The 15,761-nt window shown below is 47.1% G+C and overlaps 2 protein-coding genes across 2 annotated transcripts in view; one reads left to right on the plus strand and one right to left on the minus strand.

The window, feature by feature from the left end:
* Positions 1 to 15,761, plus strand: part of LOC309565293 (fatty acyl-CoA hydrolase precursor, medium chain-like) — a 59,009-nt gene that overhangs the window by 6,719 nt on the left and 36,529 nt on the right. The window lies entirely within an intron of this gene.
* Positions 1,934 to 14,957, minus strand: LOC309565297 (MTOR-associated protein MEAK7-like). Its single transcript, XM_082270199.1, has 7 exons — positions 14,789 to 14,957; positions 10,880 to 11,113; positions 7,994 to 8,138; positions 7,471 to 7,911; positions 5,720 to 5,838; positions 4,455 to 4,634; positions 1,934 to 2,303 (listed from the first exon to the last, which is right to left on the minus strand). The coding sequence occupies exons 1-7, from the start codon at positions 14,930 to 14,932 to the stop codon at positions 2,184 to 2,186; spliced, it is 1,383 nt and encodes a 460-aa protein (XP_082126325.1). The 5' UTR covers positions 14,933 to 14,957; the 3' UTR covers positions 1,934 to 2,183.

Genomic DNA, 15,761 nt, shown 5'->3' on the forward strand with positions numbered 1-15,761 from the left:
GTTTCCTGTTCAAGGAGATGAAGTTTAGGCCTCCGATGTCTGTGAATGAATGGATTTTGGTAAAAAAATCATCTCATATCATTTAGTGTAATTTAGTTTGGCATGTAAAGAGTTACACCAAGCTGCCGTCTGTCACTGCACTGTTGTTTGCAGCGTTTCATTTAAAGTTCGTCAACATGCCAGAAAATGGGATGAAGGCCATAGTTTATATTTAATGTAAATAAACCTGATAACTGCATTATATTGTTGAGCAACATTGTACCTCACCTTCACAGATCTCAGTGCACCAAGCTTCGATCTCCTCCCCCCCAAATAAACCGTTATTACTATTTTCACCCTGGTAACTGTCAGAAGATGGCAGTACTTGTAATGGCTGCAGGGGGAGGCGTGTGTTTGGGGGTGGAAAAAGATCAGATACCCAGGCACTGACAGGTGTTTTTTTCCATTTTACAACTCTTTTAAAACAACATGTGCAACTTTGTTAAAATAAATATATAAAATGACTGCTGATCATCGCTATAGCTAAGCTGTGATTAGCAGTCTGTAGTCTTGAAATTATTTCCTGTTTAAAACTCCCAGAGGCTAGATGAAGAGCAGACATTGCCCCATAGATGTAGCTTGGAGGCGCCCCATGGACATAGCTGGAAATGGTTAGGCGCTTTGTTATAAGACAACATACTTTATTGAAAATAAATCGAATCAAAAATAATTGAACAGACAATATATCAAAGCTAAAAATCTACAGCCAAACAATAGACCAATCCGTGGACTTGCTGCTGCAGATAATCACACTCATCCTTTCATGCACACATAACGGGGCCCTAGCACTAAACCCTGCGCCGGTGTGGCACATGTCACATTCATGTGTTGTTTGGTTCTATTGTAGCTATAGTCATACCATCATATAGGGCTGGGCCACACCGGTGCAGGATTTAGTGCTAGGGCCCCGTTATGTGTGCATGAAAGGATGAGTGTGATTATCTGCAGCAGCAAGTCCACAGACTGGTCTATCGTTTGGCTGTAGATTTTTAGCTTTGATATATTGTCTGTTCAATTATTTTTGATTCGATTTATTTTCAATAAAGAATGTTATTTTGCCTTCTTAACCTGAGTTGAGCCTTCTTTTTGTAACCTTTTCTTGGGGAGACCCATGGGTTCCATGAGGTACCCCAAACCTCCCTTTTTTAACATGGTCTTACATTTAGGTTGCTTAGGCTCCCCAGTCCGTATGGGACTGTATGATAAGAAATAATTGCGGGAGTACCACCCTCCAGCTCAATAGACTGGATGGTGGTGAGTATCTCTGGATCTTGTTTTATGGTTTTGCCTTGTTATAAGACACCTTACTACATGCAGTGTGAACAAATTAATCAAACATTTAGAAAACAAAAATCAGTGTCTCTGCCTTGCTTTAAAACTGAAACAACCTAGCCATGGGTGCTCAACCTGTGGCCCTCCAGCTGTTGCAGAACTACAAGTCCCATCATGCCCCTGCCTTAGGGGGGGTCATGCTTTTAACTGGCAGCCGTGCAATGTCTCACGGGACTTGTAGTTACACAACAGCTGGAGGGCCACAGGTTGAGCATCTATAGGGCCTAGGCTCTAACTAAGAGGCTAATGTGAGAGGAATCCCCTGGACTGCAGGGAATATGTCTGCAGAAGGTGAGGGCTGAAGATTTGAACTGGCTGAACAGTTGTAGACTCCAGCGCAGCATGAAAAAGAAGCATTTGCCTTCATAAATATGGTAAAAATGTTTAGCATTGAACATGCAGGGCAGGACGTGGTGTGTATAGACCTTAGATCTTTTTAAAAAAAACGTTCAAACTAATACCTGGAGAACTTAGTTTGCAATTCTGGGAGAGGTATCTGGAAGAAGCACTTAATATGTCAGCCAGTCCTGCTGGTTGAGGTAGCTGGCCGAGTCTGAACTAAAATTAGAGTCCCCCTTTGTGTTAAGTGCAATTTGCTTAAGTATATCAAAGTACATAAAGCAGAACTTTCTTCCCAGAGAGGAAGAACATGATCTGCAGCCGCAGGCTGATCAGTGACCAGCAGATGCCTGAGATTAGCACATCCTGTAGCACAGGTCTCCAGTTAGATCTCTGCTGTGTCGCTGTGTTGGAAATACAAACCCATCCCACAGAGGGTCTGCAGCTGAACAACTTTTCACAGAGGCTGCTCTCTAACTCTCCTCTTCGTCTTCTTTATCCCTCAGTCCTTCGCTCTGACGTGCTTTTCCTGTCATCTCCAGCAGAGCCTGAACCTCTGGGTCCGCGTCCAGGACACTCTTCTTGTTTTTGGCCTGAAAACAAAATTATTTGATTTTATGAAGTCAAAGTTCCCAACAGTGAGAGGGTCAACACACACAGGATATTGGGGGAGAGTAGTTGGGCACCTCATGGATATAGTTAGGCAGCCCATAGATGTTATTAGGTGCACCATGGACAAGGTTAGACTTAGACCAATGGATGTAGTTAGGCACCCCATGGGCAGTGGGAGGAATAGAGCCTTGTAGTAGTGAGAGAAATAGTGTCCTAAGGACCAGGAAAGGGAAAGAAAGGCCCGCTGGTAATCTCCCCCAGGGATGCGCGTGACAACGGAGAAAAGCAACTGGGAGACAACAACAAAGTGATGTCCCCCTAGAACAGGAAGCAGTGCCTGAACAAGGACCTCTGTGGCAAGATCACCAGGGATTTTAACGAATGCTGCATATTTAACACATGGAAAACATTTTTGAAATTAAATGATATCAAAGCTTATATAAGACTTTCATGATCGGGTTTATACAGGCTTTAAACTGGCTCCAGAGATGCCAATTCCATACGGAGTGGCTCATATTTTAATCCTGGCATGCACTTTTCTGCCCCTGGCTGTCCTACCCAAATTCCTATAGAGTTCGGTATCCTTCACCCTCTGAATGTTTCTAAAGCCATTGAATATGCAGCCAACAACTCTCCTGGTGCAGGCAGCTGCTCTTCATATAGCCTACTGCAGCCCCGCCCAGGTATTTTGGCATTAGTGGGAGGTTTTACAGTTCATGGACAGGAGTCGAAAACCAAGGCAGTCCATACACTATGCATTTTTTTTTTCATTTAACCTGAAAGATGTGTGGATGGTGGAATCCTTCCTGCTGTAGTACTGTATTCTGACAGCAGGCAGCCTTCCCCGCTATCAGAATACAATGATCAGTGTTACCAACTATAGCCGCAGACAATAGGCTGATTGTACACATGTCGATCAATAGACGTGTGTACAACCAGCCTCCCCATACATGGATCGAAAATTTGCCTGGTCCCTGCTGAACCTGCTGAATTTCAGCTCCAGTCCCAGAAGCCGACTTGTAAGTGGAAACGCGTCGGAGGGAGCCAGCCGTGCTGCTATTTAGTCCCGGATCGTTCTGCAGGCGTCCGCGACCATTTTGAATATATGCTGTATATCGTTTGGATTTGTGTAAGTGTCTTTCCACTTGTTTTAATAATAAATTTGGAGGTAATGCACTATCAGTCCCATTCTCTTTTTGGTGTGATCTCCTTGGTGGCATTCTCACCCCACAGATCCCCCTAACCGAGAAGCTGACGATCTATCCATTCCAGTTGGGATCCTGTTCCATCTAGCTGGCCAATTGGATTTGCATATATGTTCTCATTTCTCTCACATGTGGTAAGAGTCCACACACATCACTGGGTGTCATCACTGAATTGTGTTACAGTCACGTATTTGGATTGTTTGCTGGGAAGAGGTTAAATCACCTACTCTTCATCACGTTCAACACTCATCATTTATTCGTATTTTTTTGTGTGTATTTGGGATCACTTCTTTGTTGTTATAAAGGACTTGATTCACTCTGATAATATCTATATTTATATGGACATTTTTGTTTTTTCAATTTATATGGACATTTTTGTTCTCTTGATTTATTAGCGCACTTTTGTAGCATACTTTATGGTACACATTTTTGCATTTCTTTTTTTTTCACAGTGCTGCTTTTACACTTCAACTTATTGGTTCGCGCATCTTCTTTCACTCACAATTCATATCCATGTATGTCCGGCTTAAGAAGCACTGTGCACTAAATTTGGCCATCTGGGATAGGAGGAGGAAATAGATGGCGGGCTTTCTAATTACCGCACAGCTGTAATGTTTTTTACAATGAATCAACACTTTACCAATTCACTTGGCTGCAGTTACACTTTCCAGTGAGTGTATAGATCCTATATAATATAATCTGAGGTTATGTGCACTGTTTCTTTAACTGCTTTAGACTGGCAGAAGAACCAGCACAGAAGGTTACTATTGAGCTCTCCTTGGTTTACTCTCATGAAAAATGATAGTTGCCTGGCTGTACCCAGGACAAGGTTACAGCAAATAAGTCAGACACAAATCACATGAAGCGCTCAAAGCGGACGCAGCATTAGTACCAAACCTGAATTTCTGAGGATTTTTTTCTTCCTACCTGTAGGTGTTCCGGCAGCTCTCCAAGTGCCCAGACCTCCATGGCGTCTATATTGAAATCCTCTTTGGCGGATAGCTGGGGACTGTTATAGGTGGTACACCGTGGCTTTGCTTTGCTGTGTCCTTTCCCAAAGTTACTGTCGATCCACAAACCAAAATACTCATGCTGTCCTCCCATGCCCTGCCGAAAACCAAACACACTAACATTAAGGACATATAGTATACATCCTTTATTTGGCATGCTGTTTAATACATTTGCTGCTTTTGTTTGTTATTATAGGATAGCAATTGGGCCAAAATATAAAACAAATACAATTATTAACATCCTCTATTTTATTATATTTATTTAGAATGATGTAGTCCCTCCTATTTTGAACTGTATTGTAACTGTATTGTCTTCCCTCACATTGTAAAGCGCTGCACAAACTGTTGGCGCTATATAAATCCTGTATAATAATAATAATAAAAATGTAATTGTATCTTACAGCTACTGTATTAATCAGAGGCCATAGTCATGCTGCGCTGATATCAGCCTCTTGGTTATTTTTTTCAGAATGAACCTCCAGGCTTTATGGGATTACTGTTTCACACAGTAGCTGAGATATTGGTCAAACGATTAGAAGAAACTCTGGTTACTGATTATTAGTGGGGACCCACAGTGTCAGGTGCTACCTGTCAAATGAAGAATTACTTTCCCTCTACATTAGGCATCTTTCATAGGAATGTTAAAGGATGAGTTCACCTTTTAAAAAAAAAAAAAAAAATGCACATCTTTTTGCTGGCAAAAAAAAATGTGCATTTATTTTTTAACTGGGAGCCTGCAAAGCATTGCACCCACGATCAGCAGATCATGGGTGCTATGAAGGGCTCTTGCAGGTTCTGTGTTTAATATGTTTGGCCTTATATCATACGGTCAAGCAGTTAACATTGACAAGATTAAATGAACTACCACAGCGCTCAACAGCGCCGTGGTAGTTCATTGAGAACTACAGGCCGACAGCCGCAAAGGCTGCCGGATCTTTTATTTTTCCCATTCCCAGAACTTTGTGAATAAGTCATTCTGACAGAGAGCAGGGGGAGAAGATCCCCCGCCGCCTGTGACAACGGGGAGCTGGGGAGGTGACGGGGCCAGTGGTTTTGTAACATGTTACACCCTGACTATGGGTGTAACATGTAACATGTTATAAAACAGAAACTTATCCTTTAATTTATAGATTGCATATAGGATTGGGTTAATATAGAGAGAGAGAAGACGCTGACACTCACCAGTCCATTCGGTATGGTCTGTTGTCCGTGGTTCAGGTACATGTAGTGGTCGTTATAACCAGTGTAGGTGTAGATCTCAAGATGTGGGGACACAGAGAAGAGGAAGCATCTGCTGTCTCCTGTTGAGGAGGATAAAAATATTGAGTTGACACATAATGGAGGTTCCCCAATGTCATCAAGAGGAAGGGCTCAGAGCTGGCACAGAGATGTGGCTTAAGATATCCAGACACATAAATTGACAGTTGCTCAATCCTATCCTTTTTGCCAACATCACCCAGCTAGCCAGTACGGTGTGTGGGAGGAGGGAAAACACCCCAGCAGGCACAGGGTGGGTCTGCTCACTGAGGAAAGAACACAATCAGCACCAATGTAGTGACCAAATGATTATTAATGACTAGAAACACTGCTGGAAATATTAAAAGGATATAATGATAATAATTTAGAAATGGGGAATGAAGGTGTAATGTCACTGCCCAACTAAGGCTCTGGTCCCATATCCTGGCTCTATCATGGCTCTGGTCCCATATCCTGGCCCTGTTATGGCTCTGGCCCCATATTCTGGCTCTGTCATGGCTCTGGTCCCATATCCTGGTTCTGTTATGGCTCTGGTCTCATATCCTGGCTCTGTTATGGCTCTGGTTCCCTTATCCTGATTCAGTTATAGCTCTGATTCCTCTATCCTAGCTCAATCATGGCTCTGGTCCCCTATCCTAGCTCAGTCATGGCTCTGGTCCCATATCCTGGCTCTGTTGTTCCCCTATGCTGGCTCTGTTCTGGATCTGGTTCCCTTATCATGGCTAAGTTATGACTATGGTCCCCTATCCTGGCTGTGTTGTTGGCATTGGATCCATGTCCTTGCTCTCTTATAGCACTGTTCCCTTGCCGTGGTTCTTTTGGCACTGGATCCACTGGGCCTTTGCAAAAGCACTGACCTTAACCTTGGCTTGCGTGTGGTACTAGTCCCCTATTCTGACTCGGTTATGGTACATTCCCCTGTCATGGCTCTGTTATTTCTAATACTTCCTTGCTTGAAGGGCCCCTCAGTTTGTGAAAAGATGATAAACCCAAGCCACCAGGCTTGAATAAGGTCTTTCCCCACTTACTGAAGGTTTGAATCTAGCGTCTCAACTCTGCCCAGTGGCAGTTTTGTTCCCTTGCTTTGTCTCTGTTTTGGCAACGGCCCCTGCCATGTCTCTCTTATGGCACTGGTTCATGCTGCAGCTTTGTTGAGGCACTAATCTGGTATTTTTGCTCTGCTCTGTTATGGGACTGGTCTCCTATCCAGGCTCTGCTATGGTTCTGGTCTTGTATCCTGGCTCTGTTATGGCACTGGTCCCTTGTCCTGGCTCTCCTATGGTACAGGTTCTGTTGTGGCTCTATTTAGGCACGGATGCCTTATATTTGCTTTGGTATGGTACTGGTCCACTTTCCTTTCTTACGTCACTGGTCCCCTGAAGTAGCTGTTTTGAAATTGGTCACCTATAATGGCTTTTGTATGGCACAGTTTCCCTTCCATATCTCTGTAAAGGCACTGCTCCCCTGCCACAGCTCTGTTATGGCATTGATTCCCCAACCCAGATCGGTTGTGGTACTTGTCCTCCACTTTCTCTTATGCCACTGGTCACCTACTGTAGCTCTGTTATTACACTGGTCCCCTGCTGTTGCATTGTAATGGCACTGGTGCCTTGCCACAGCTATGTTATGGCACTGGTTCCCCACTGTTGCTCCATTTTGGTAGCCTAGAACCTCACCTTGAAACTGTGGCTTCACCTCCCAGCTCTGCGAGGCAAACCCTCCAAAGATGAAGCCGTCAGCATCCCGGAGAACCAGCAGGCTTGGTCCCTGGTCAACCAGCTGTCCACAGAGTTTGGAGAAGCTTTCTCCGTGGATCTGGGAGGAGAAGAGGAGACGCCAGCGCTGCTGCATTTCAGCGGGGAGGTGAGAATTCAGAAACATGACGGAAGGGAAGTCCAGGAGGCTGCGGAAGGACGTCTGCTTCCCTTTCTTACATTTTGGTACCATAGAGCCAAGATCCAGTTGGTGCTCTGTGCTCGCCTTCATGATGGACAAACCCAGCGTCACCACGATCCGCAGGAACACAGAAACCATCGGAGCCCTGTACAACCAGTCTGTTATGGAGGTCTGGGTGTAGGAGGAACTAAGGTGCTCCACCTCTTTAAGGGTCTGTCCACCTGGAACACAGAAGGTGAGAAGAATGGTTTGTAGCACAGTAAAACAAGGAAGAGAAATATCAAGGGAGAAAATATTACATACCGGCTGAATGTAACTGTGACAGGAGCTGTGCGGCCAGAGTGAGTGTCCCCGATTTACAATCCTGGGTGTTTTCCAGGCTCCAGCCCCTTAATGCATTTTCTCGTTGTAGTACATACACCACCGCCCAAATCAGATCCTCCAAAAACTGTGGAAAAAGAGACAGTCATTCCTCAAAGTAACGGGGTATGTTCACCGAGTTCTGCATTATTCTATTAAATCATAAAGACTGGCTGCCCAGTAGAGGGAATGATAGACTGTTGTGGTCCAAGGGCACAATAAATACCAAAGGGCCACACATGGCCCTTGGGCTGCATGTTGGGAACCAGGGATCTGAATCCCGATCAAAAAAAATAAATAGCTGTTACTTTTTCCTACCACTTCAATACCGGGTCAATACTGACACTTCTCACTTCTATGTAAAAAAAATCTAAATATTTTGCTAGAAAATTACTTAGAACCGCAGGACGCTGCCACCACCATGTTTCACTGTAGGAACCATGCATTTTTCTTTGTACTCCTCACCTTTGCAACGCCATACAGTTTTGAAGCCATTAGTTTCAAAAACATTTATCTTGGTCTCGTCACTCCAGAGTAAGTAAGGGTTGCGACAAGACAATGCCGCCAATTCTGACACCCTGCGCGCAGAGGTGATGGTCACCCAAAAGGCCACCTTTTGGGACAGGGTAAGCAGGGGAATCTCTCAAATAATTTCAAAGGAAGACTTCTGGAGGACTGAAAGCACCAAGTTGAGATCCCAAGGCGGTAGCGGAGACCGCACTGGTGGAGTCAAATGTCGAACCACCTGAAAAAAGGTACGCACCAGGGAGTGCTTGGCCAAGGGTCGTTGAAAGAAGACCGCCAAAGCAGAAACCTGGCCCTTGATGGTACTTAAAGCCAATTTCTGCTCAACCCCCCGTTGAAGGAAGGTCAAGACCCGAGCTACCAAGAACGAACGAGGGTGAACACCAAGTGACTCACACCACAAAATCCCTGCTTTCCACGTACAATGGTAGATCTTCCTAGAGGTTGACTTCCTAGCTTTCAACCGTGCTGGAATCACTGATCCAGGCAACCCTCTATCCTTTAGCACCTGGTTTTCAACAGCCAAGCCGTCAAAGCCAGCAACTGTAAAGCAGGATGGAAGATCGGCCCTTGGGACAACAGGTCCTCCCTGAGAGTCAGTCTCCAAGGGAGGTTGGCAACCAGCCACACCAGGCCAGTCTGGGGCCACTAGAATGACCAGAATCCCTTCTGCCTTGAACCTGCACAAGAGTCTCAGAAGCTTGAGAGGAGGGAATGCGTATATCTGACGATACTGGCCCGATGGGGCCACCAGCGCATCTGTGGCCTCCGCTAGATGATCCCCTGACCGTGCCACAAACCTCTGAACTTTTCTCTTTAGCTGAGACGCTAACAGATCCACCTCTGGGGTGCCCCACCGGAGACACAACTGATGAAACACATCCAGATGAAGGGACCACTCCCCTTGGTCCAACGACTGCTGACTGAGATAATCCGCCTGCCAATTTTCCACCCCTGGAATGTGTACGGCAGAGAGGGCCGGAATGAAGCGTTCTGCCCACTGTAGAATGCCGGCTACCTCCAGAGCTGCCAACACACTTCTTGTTCTACCCTGGTGATTGACATAAGCCATGGCTGTTGCAATGTCTGATTGAATTAGCACTGAACATCCCTAAAGATGACCCGTCCAGTCATTCAGGCACAGACTGATCACTCGGAGTTCCAGGACATTGAACGGGAGTCTGGACCATTCCAGTATCCAAACACCCTGAGTGGAGCTCCGGCCCAGGACACCTCCCTATCTGGACAGACTGTCATCTGTGGTGACCACTGTCCAGTACAAGGGGAGAAAGGATTTGCCCTGTCAAAGAGCCAGAGAGCGATGCAGCCAGACCAGAGACCCTTTTGTTTCCCCGGCTCAGCCGGATCTGATTGTCCAGAGATTTCGGACACTTGTCCCATTTGCCCAAGATCTCCCTTTGCAGGGACCTCGTATGGAACCGGCTCTCACATGCCTTGTGATAGCATGGGCTGTGATAGGTCCTCTTCATGGAGAGATCTGGGGGGGGGGGGGGGGATCTTTCCTCTGGCCTCCAGTGCAGTTGATCAGATACAGATCGGTCTGATTGGCTACTTCCCTGGCCGTTAACAGCCAGGTAAACAGTGAACCGAAACCGGAAGGGCCAAAATCTGTGTTGCTTACGGTTTTTGAGGTCACAGAGAGGGGGGAAAAACATCAGTTCCCCTCTCTCTGTGTAGTGAAGCAGATTCCCCACGGTTGCAGTGGTCGCGGGTGACCCCCTTCCACTACTGCCTGTAGAAGTGATCGAGTATGCATGTGCAGGAATCATTCCGGTATAACCACTTCACACCCAGGACATCTAATGACATCCACCTGATTGAAGTGGTTATTCCTTTTTGCTGAAACGGCTGTCAAATGTTTATTTAAAGGCCTGGCCCCACACTTCCAGGGTGACAACGCTGCCTTTGTACATATTGTGTGTCACCCTTCTATGCATGCTCCTGATAAGAACTGCCAGTGGAGCTGATGAAGCACACAGCATACTGCGACACGTCCAGCATAGGGATGCCACAACACCTGTACATCCCGATGCCAGTAAGCACGGCCCAGCATGGCGAGCAGATTAAAACGGCTTATGTGAACCACACCTCATTATGAGGGCTCTGGCATTATTGCAAATTCAAGGTCGGTGTAAAACCTTTCCAGAGTCTGTTGAAGGAAACCTCTACCCATCAACCTCAGGCGGCCCCGTTGGCCAGGCGGTGGCATGGGGGTCACAAGGGCTCTGTTATCAGGGAGGTGGCCCAACGTGGTGATATACATGACACAAAATGGAGGCTCACCTTCTGCACCTCTTGTCCCGTCACTTCCTCTCTGTTGTCTGATGTCATCATGTGAACAGTGATGGAGCCTTTCTCGTCTGCTGTTCCTCTGAGAATGTCGACAATGAACAAAGCGTACTGCTCTCTACTGATCTCTGGGGGGGCAGGAGAGGCCTTCCCGGTGGGGTTCTCACTCTGTATGCCACGGAAGATCCGATTAGACATGGCGCTGGGCAGGGAGCTCCCGATGGATTCCTGGGAAAAATAGAAGCGTGCAGATTTAGGGGATGATGGGATAATTCTGATCAGAGTCTCCCCCTATGCAGGAAAATATCATCCAACCTGGAAAATCCCATCCCTATAGATGTGAATCTCCCCTTCCGCCACTAGATGGTGCTGTACTGTAGATAATGATCTCCCTAGGGGTTGTTGGGGGGGGGGGGGCGGTGTTCAGCTGCCCCCTGCTATGCCCAAACCCCTCTCCCAACACAAATGTTCACCCCCCAACTAGGCCCATATACCCCCTTCTAACACCAATCTTCACCCCCTCAGACCAAACAAAAAATGTCAGCCCCCCACAGACCCAAATCCCCCCTTGCCGCCCTCTAAAGCTCAAATCCCGCAGACAAATATTGGCACCCAACCCCCTCCCAAAAGAAATCTGGGTACCCCCTCCTCTCCACCCTCTAAAGCCCAAATCCCCCTCCAAACACAAATCTTGGCACCCCACCCCCCTCGCCACCCTCTAAAGCCCAAATCCACCCTCCCAACACAAATCTTGGCACCCAACCCCCTCGCCACCCTCTGAAGCCCAAATCCCCCCTCCCAACACAAATCTTGGCACCCAACCCCCTCGCCACCCTCTAAAGCCCAAATCCACCCTCCCAACACAAATCTTGGCACCCAACCCCCTCGCCACCCTCTAAAGCCCAAATCACCCCTCCCAACACAAATCTTGGCACCCAGGCTAAAATCCCCATTCCAACACAAATCTTAATACCCCCCTCCCAAAAAAAATCTTGGCACCCTCCTCCCCACCCTCTGAAGCCCAAACCCCCCCTTCTCCCAACACAAATCTGGGCACCCAACTCCCTCAGGCTAACCCCCTCCCCCGCAACCACAAATCTTCATCCATCCTCCTATTGCTAGATCCATATTCCACCTCTTCCTACACAAATCTTTGTCCCGCACCACACACATCACCAGGCCCAAGTCATCCCCCAACACAAATCTTTAACCCCCCCCCCCCCTCAAGGTCTAAATGCCCCCCTTCCCAACACAAAACTCCATCTTCCAGGCTTAGCTCTCCTCCAAAATCTTTGCTCCCCCTCCCCATGCCAGGCCCAAATCTCCCATTCCAACACAAATCTTTGCTTTCCCTCCCATTTCCCAATCACCTGGCCAAATTAACCCCCTCTCACCACAAATCTATACCCCCCCCCCCCTTGAACATATCCCCCCACCACCTCTAGTGCAGACCTCCCTACAAAGCCCAATGACCTATAAAAAAAAAATTCCACCTGTCCCATGGCCTCTCCCTCCCTGAACTCATCAGGCCTTAGATGCATTGTGAGTGATGTGAAGGGATTCTTCCATTGTCCCCATCAGCTTGTGTCATGTGACACATCAGAATGGAGGAGGAGCCTAAGGAAGCTTCCAATGGCTTGGCATTACTAGCAGCAGCCCAGTGCAACACATGCAGGCTGCTGCACTGATAGAGGGGGAGTCCCAGGGTCAGGAAGCGGGGCACACAGTGGGAGATATGGGTCATGTGCCCCAAGTGCCACAAAGCCTGGACTGCAGTTATCACTTACCATGAAATTTACATCTCCCCTGAAATGCGTCGGCCCTTACCATCATTGTCTAATAAAAGTTTGTCCTGGACTATCACCATAGGTGTGACTCCCTTCCAACTTTCTACATATCCAGAGATTTATAGCCATCTGTGTCTCCATGGTGGGATTCACCCTATCTATCTTGGTGTCATCAAGGCAGGAAGGGGGGGGGGTCCAAAATGTTACAGTTGTAACCTAAACAGAAAAAAAAGCAATCTTTCAATGGGGACATCTGATCTGGTGACAAATGTCTATGAGGGGATTATCCTTCTCTTTGGAGAGATTTGTTCTCATTTTCTGTTGTATCTCCAGGACAGGGAGTGAAGGGAAATCTCCCCAGAAGGTGCACAGACAGCAACAGAAAAACACCTGGCCGGGGTCATAACTATTGATCGACCGATATCGTTTTTTTAATGCCGATATTTTGGTCATCGGATATCGGTATCGGCCGATATTTTCGGACATTTTTTTTTTTTTAAATGTCAACAGGTACTCTTGTGGAGAGATCTGGGAGTCTAAAAGACCCCAAACCCCTCCTCTGCACTTAAAAGCAGTTAAAACGTGAAATTTGGCTGTTTTGAATGCTGTAAGTTTTTTGAATTCGGCGCCACCAGTCACAACATCACTTCTGGGTACTCGGCGGCGCCGAATTCAAAGAAATGGAGACCCTGTCAGACGACGGCAGCGAAGGTAGGATTCCCGGGTCTCCCGGTGGGACAGGAGACCCGGGCGAGCCGTGGAAGGCGGGAGGTGGGGGGGGGTCGTCCCTTCCCGCTCCTTGGAATGACAGCCGAGCGGCTTCTCAGCCGCATCGATTGTCATTACAAGACAGCTGACTGTCGGCTATGGACACCGGTACCGGGGTGATACCTCTAGCTGCAGGCATCACCCCAGTACATGCACTATCCCGAAATATCGGCAATATCGGTAAATCAAAAGGCCGATTCCGATATATCGGGGAAAGTGCATATCGGCTCCTGATACATCGGTGTTGCCGATAATCGGTCGATCCCTAGTCATAACCACCTCCTCCATCCAAACTCAAGAGAGAAATTCTGTCTTTACATCTACTTCAATGTACTGTGCCTTGAAAAAGTATTCATACCCCTTGAAATGTTCCACATTTTGTCATGTTACAACCAAAAACGTAAATGTATTTTATTGGGATTTAATGCACGTGATTAGGGCCCGAGGCTTTAATTGGCTTAAAAAAAAAAAAAAGGGTGTGCTCAGGGTGCAGATCATTGCGCCCTGAGCCCACCCAGTTGTGTGACATTAGCATACTAATATTCGCTAATGTCTTCCTGCTTCTGCTCCTGGCCCATCAGAAGCAAGTCCTGAGACCCGATTGGCCAAGAAGACTTCGGACTCCCGACCAATCGGGTCTAAGGACCTACTTCCTGTCCGGCCGGGAGGAGAAGCAACGGCCCCGGCTCTAGCCTTGGGAAGCTGGAGCAGCAGGTAAAGGGGCAGCAACAGCCTCTTTAAGCTTCCAGGGGCCCTACCCTGGATCCTGCACCACCTCGTCATTGGCCTCCTAAGGTAAGGCACCTAATTACCACCTTTCAGACCGTCTCCCGCAGGCGGGGGGGGGGGGGGGCAGTAGCGCGAGTCAGGGGGCCAGGTTTGTTTGCTACCCCCCAAAATACTGGAAAAAGAGGAGGATGAGTTGAGTACTTGAGAAGTAGTTGAGGTGTTAACATTGATTGGAATGTTAAAGTCACCTAAGATGATGGCGGGTACTTCAGGGGAGAGAAAGTAGGAAAGTCGAGTAGAGAAGTAGAGAAGTCGTCCAGAAAGCGTGACACTGGTGGCACTGGTCCAGGAGGCCGATAAATGACTGCAATCCTCAGACAGACTGGTGAAAAAAGACGAATGCAGTGCACTTTAAAGGAGCGGAGAGAACGAGGGAGGCGTAGGAAGAACCTGGAAGGAGAAGTCTGGACACCGCCTCCTTTTTTGTCTGCTGGGTCTGGGCGAGTCCAGAGGAATATCACACATGATTTGCATGATCTGATATCATGGGATTTAGTGAGGTTACCCCACAAGGTTCAGGAGAGGAGAGCCGATTGCCCCACCCCCATGGAAGTCCTACCTGGAACGCAGCCAATCCCAGGCTCTTCTTGGCGGAGTTGTTTGCCCGGCACAGGTTTTCGAAACTGCTCTGAATCTCAGCCTGGTCAGCAGGAGGGATCCGCGTCATGCGCTTCTGGAAGACGCTACTTTCTGCGTTCCCCATCGCCGCTCACCGCAAAAGACCAGCCACTGAAAAATCAAAATATTCAAATAAGTGAAAAGTGGCGGAATATACCAACAGAGAGGATATATAGGGGAGGGAGGTGCGTGGAATATACCAACAGGATATATAGGGGATAGATGAGCATGGAATATACCAACAGATAGGATATATAAGAGAGGAAGGAGCATGGAATACACCAACAGACGGGTTATATAAGGGAGGGTGGAATATGAAATATACTAACAGACAGGATATATAGGGGAGGGTGGAACATGGAATATACGAACAGATGGGAAATACAGAGGACAGCGCAGCATGGAACATACCAACACAGGATAGATAGCGGAGGGTGGAGCGTGGGATACACCAACAGATGGGATATATGGGGGGAGGAAGGAGCATGAAATATACCAACAGACAGGATATACAGTGCTTTGCGAAAGTATTCGCCCCCCTTGAACTTTGCGACCTTTAGCCACTTTTCAGGCTTCAAACAAAGATATAAAACTGTAATTTTTTGTGAAGAATCAACAACAAGTGGGACACAATCATGAAGTGGAATGAAATTTATTGGATATTTAAAACTTTAACAAATAAAAAACTGAACAATTGGGCGTGCAAAATTATTCAGCCCCCTTAAGTTAATACTTTGTAGCGCCACCTTTTGCTGCGATTACAGCTGTAAGTCGCTTGGGGTATGTCTCTATCAATTTTGCACATCGAGAGACTGAAATTTTTGCCCATTCCTCCTTGCAAAACGGCTCGAGCTCAGTGAGGTTGGATGAAGAGCGTTTGTGAACAGCAGTTTTCAGTTCTTTCCACAGATTCT

This window comes from Pelophylax lessonae (assembly GCF_965119305.1).
Source record: "Pelophylax lessonae genome assembly, chromosome: 10".
NCBI lineage: Eukaryota > Metazoa > Chordata > Amphibia > Anura > Ranidae > Pelophylax > Pelophylax lessonae.

Coding starts and splice junctions, on each gene's coding strand:
- LOC309565297 (XM_082270199.1), bottom strand. CDS start 14,932: ATGGGGAACGCAGAAAGTAGCGTCTTCCAGAAGCGCATGACGCGGATC. Junction 7,912..7,993: donor GTCACAGTTACATTCAGCCG/GTATGTAATATT, acceptor TCTGTGTTCCAG/GTGGACAGACCCTTAAAGAG. Junction 2,304..4,454: donor AGCTGCCGGAACACCTACAG/GTAGGAAGAAAA, acceptor TTTTGTTTTCAG/GCCAAAAACAAGAAGAGTGT.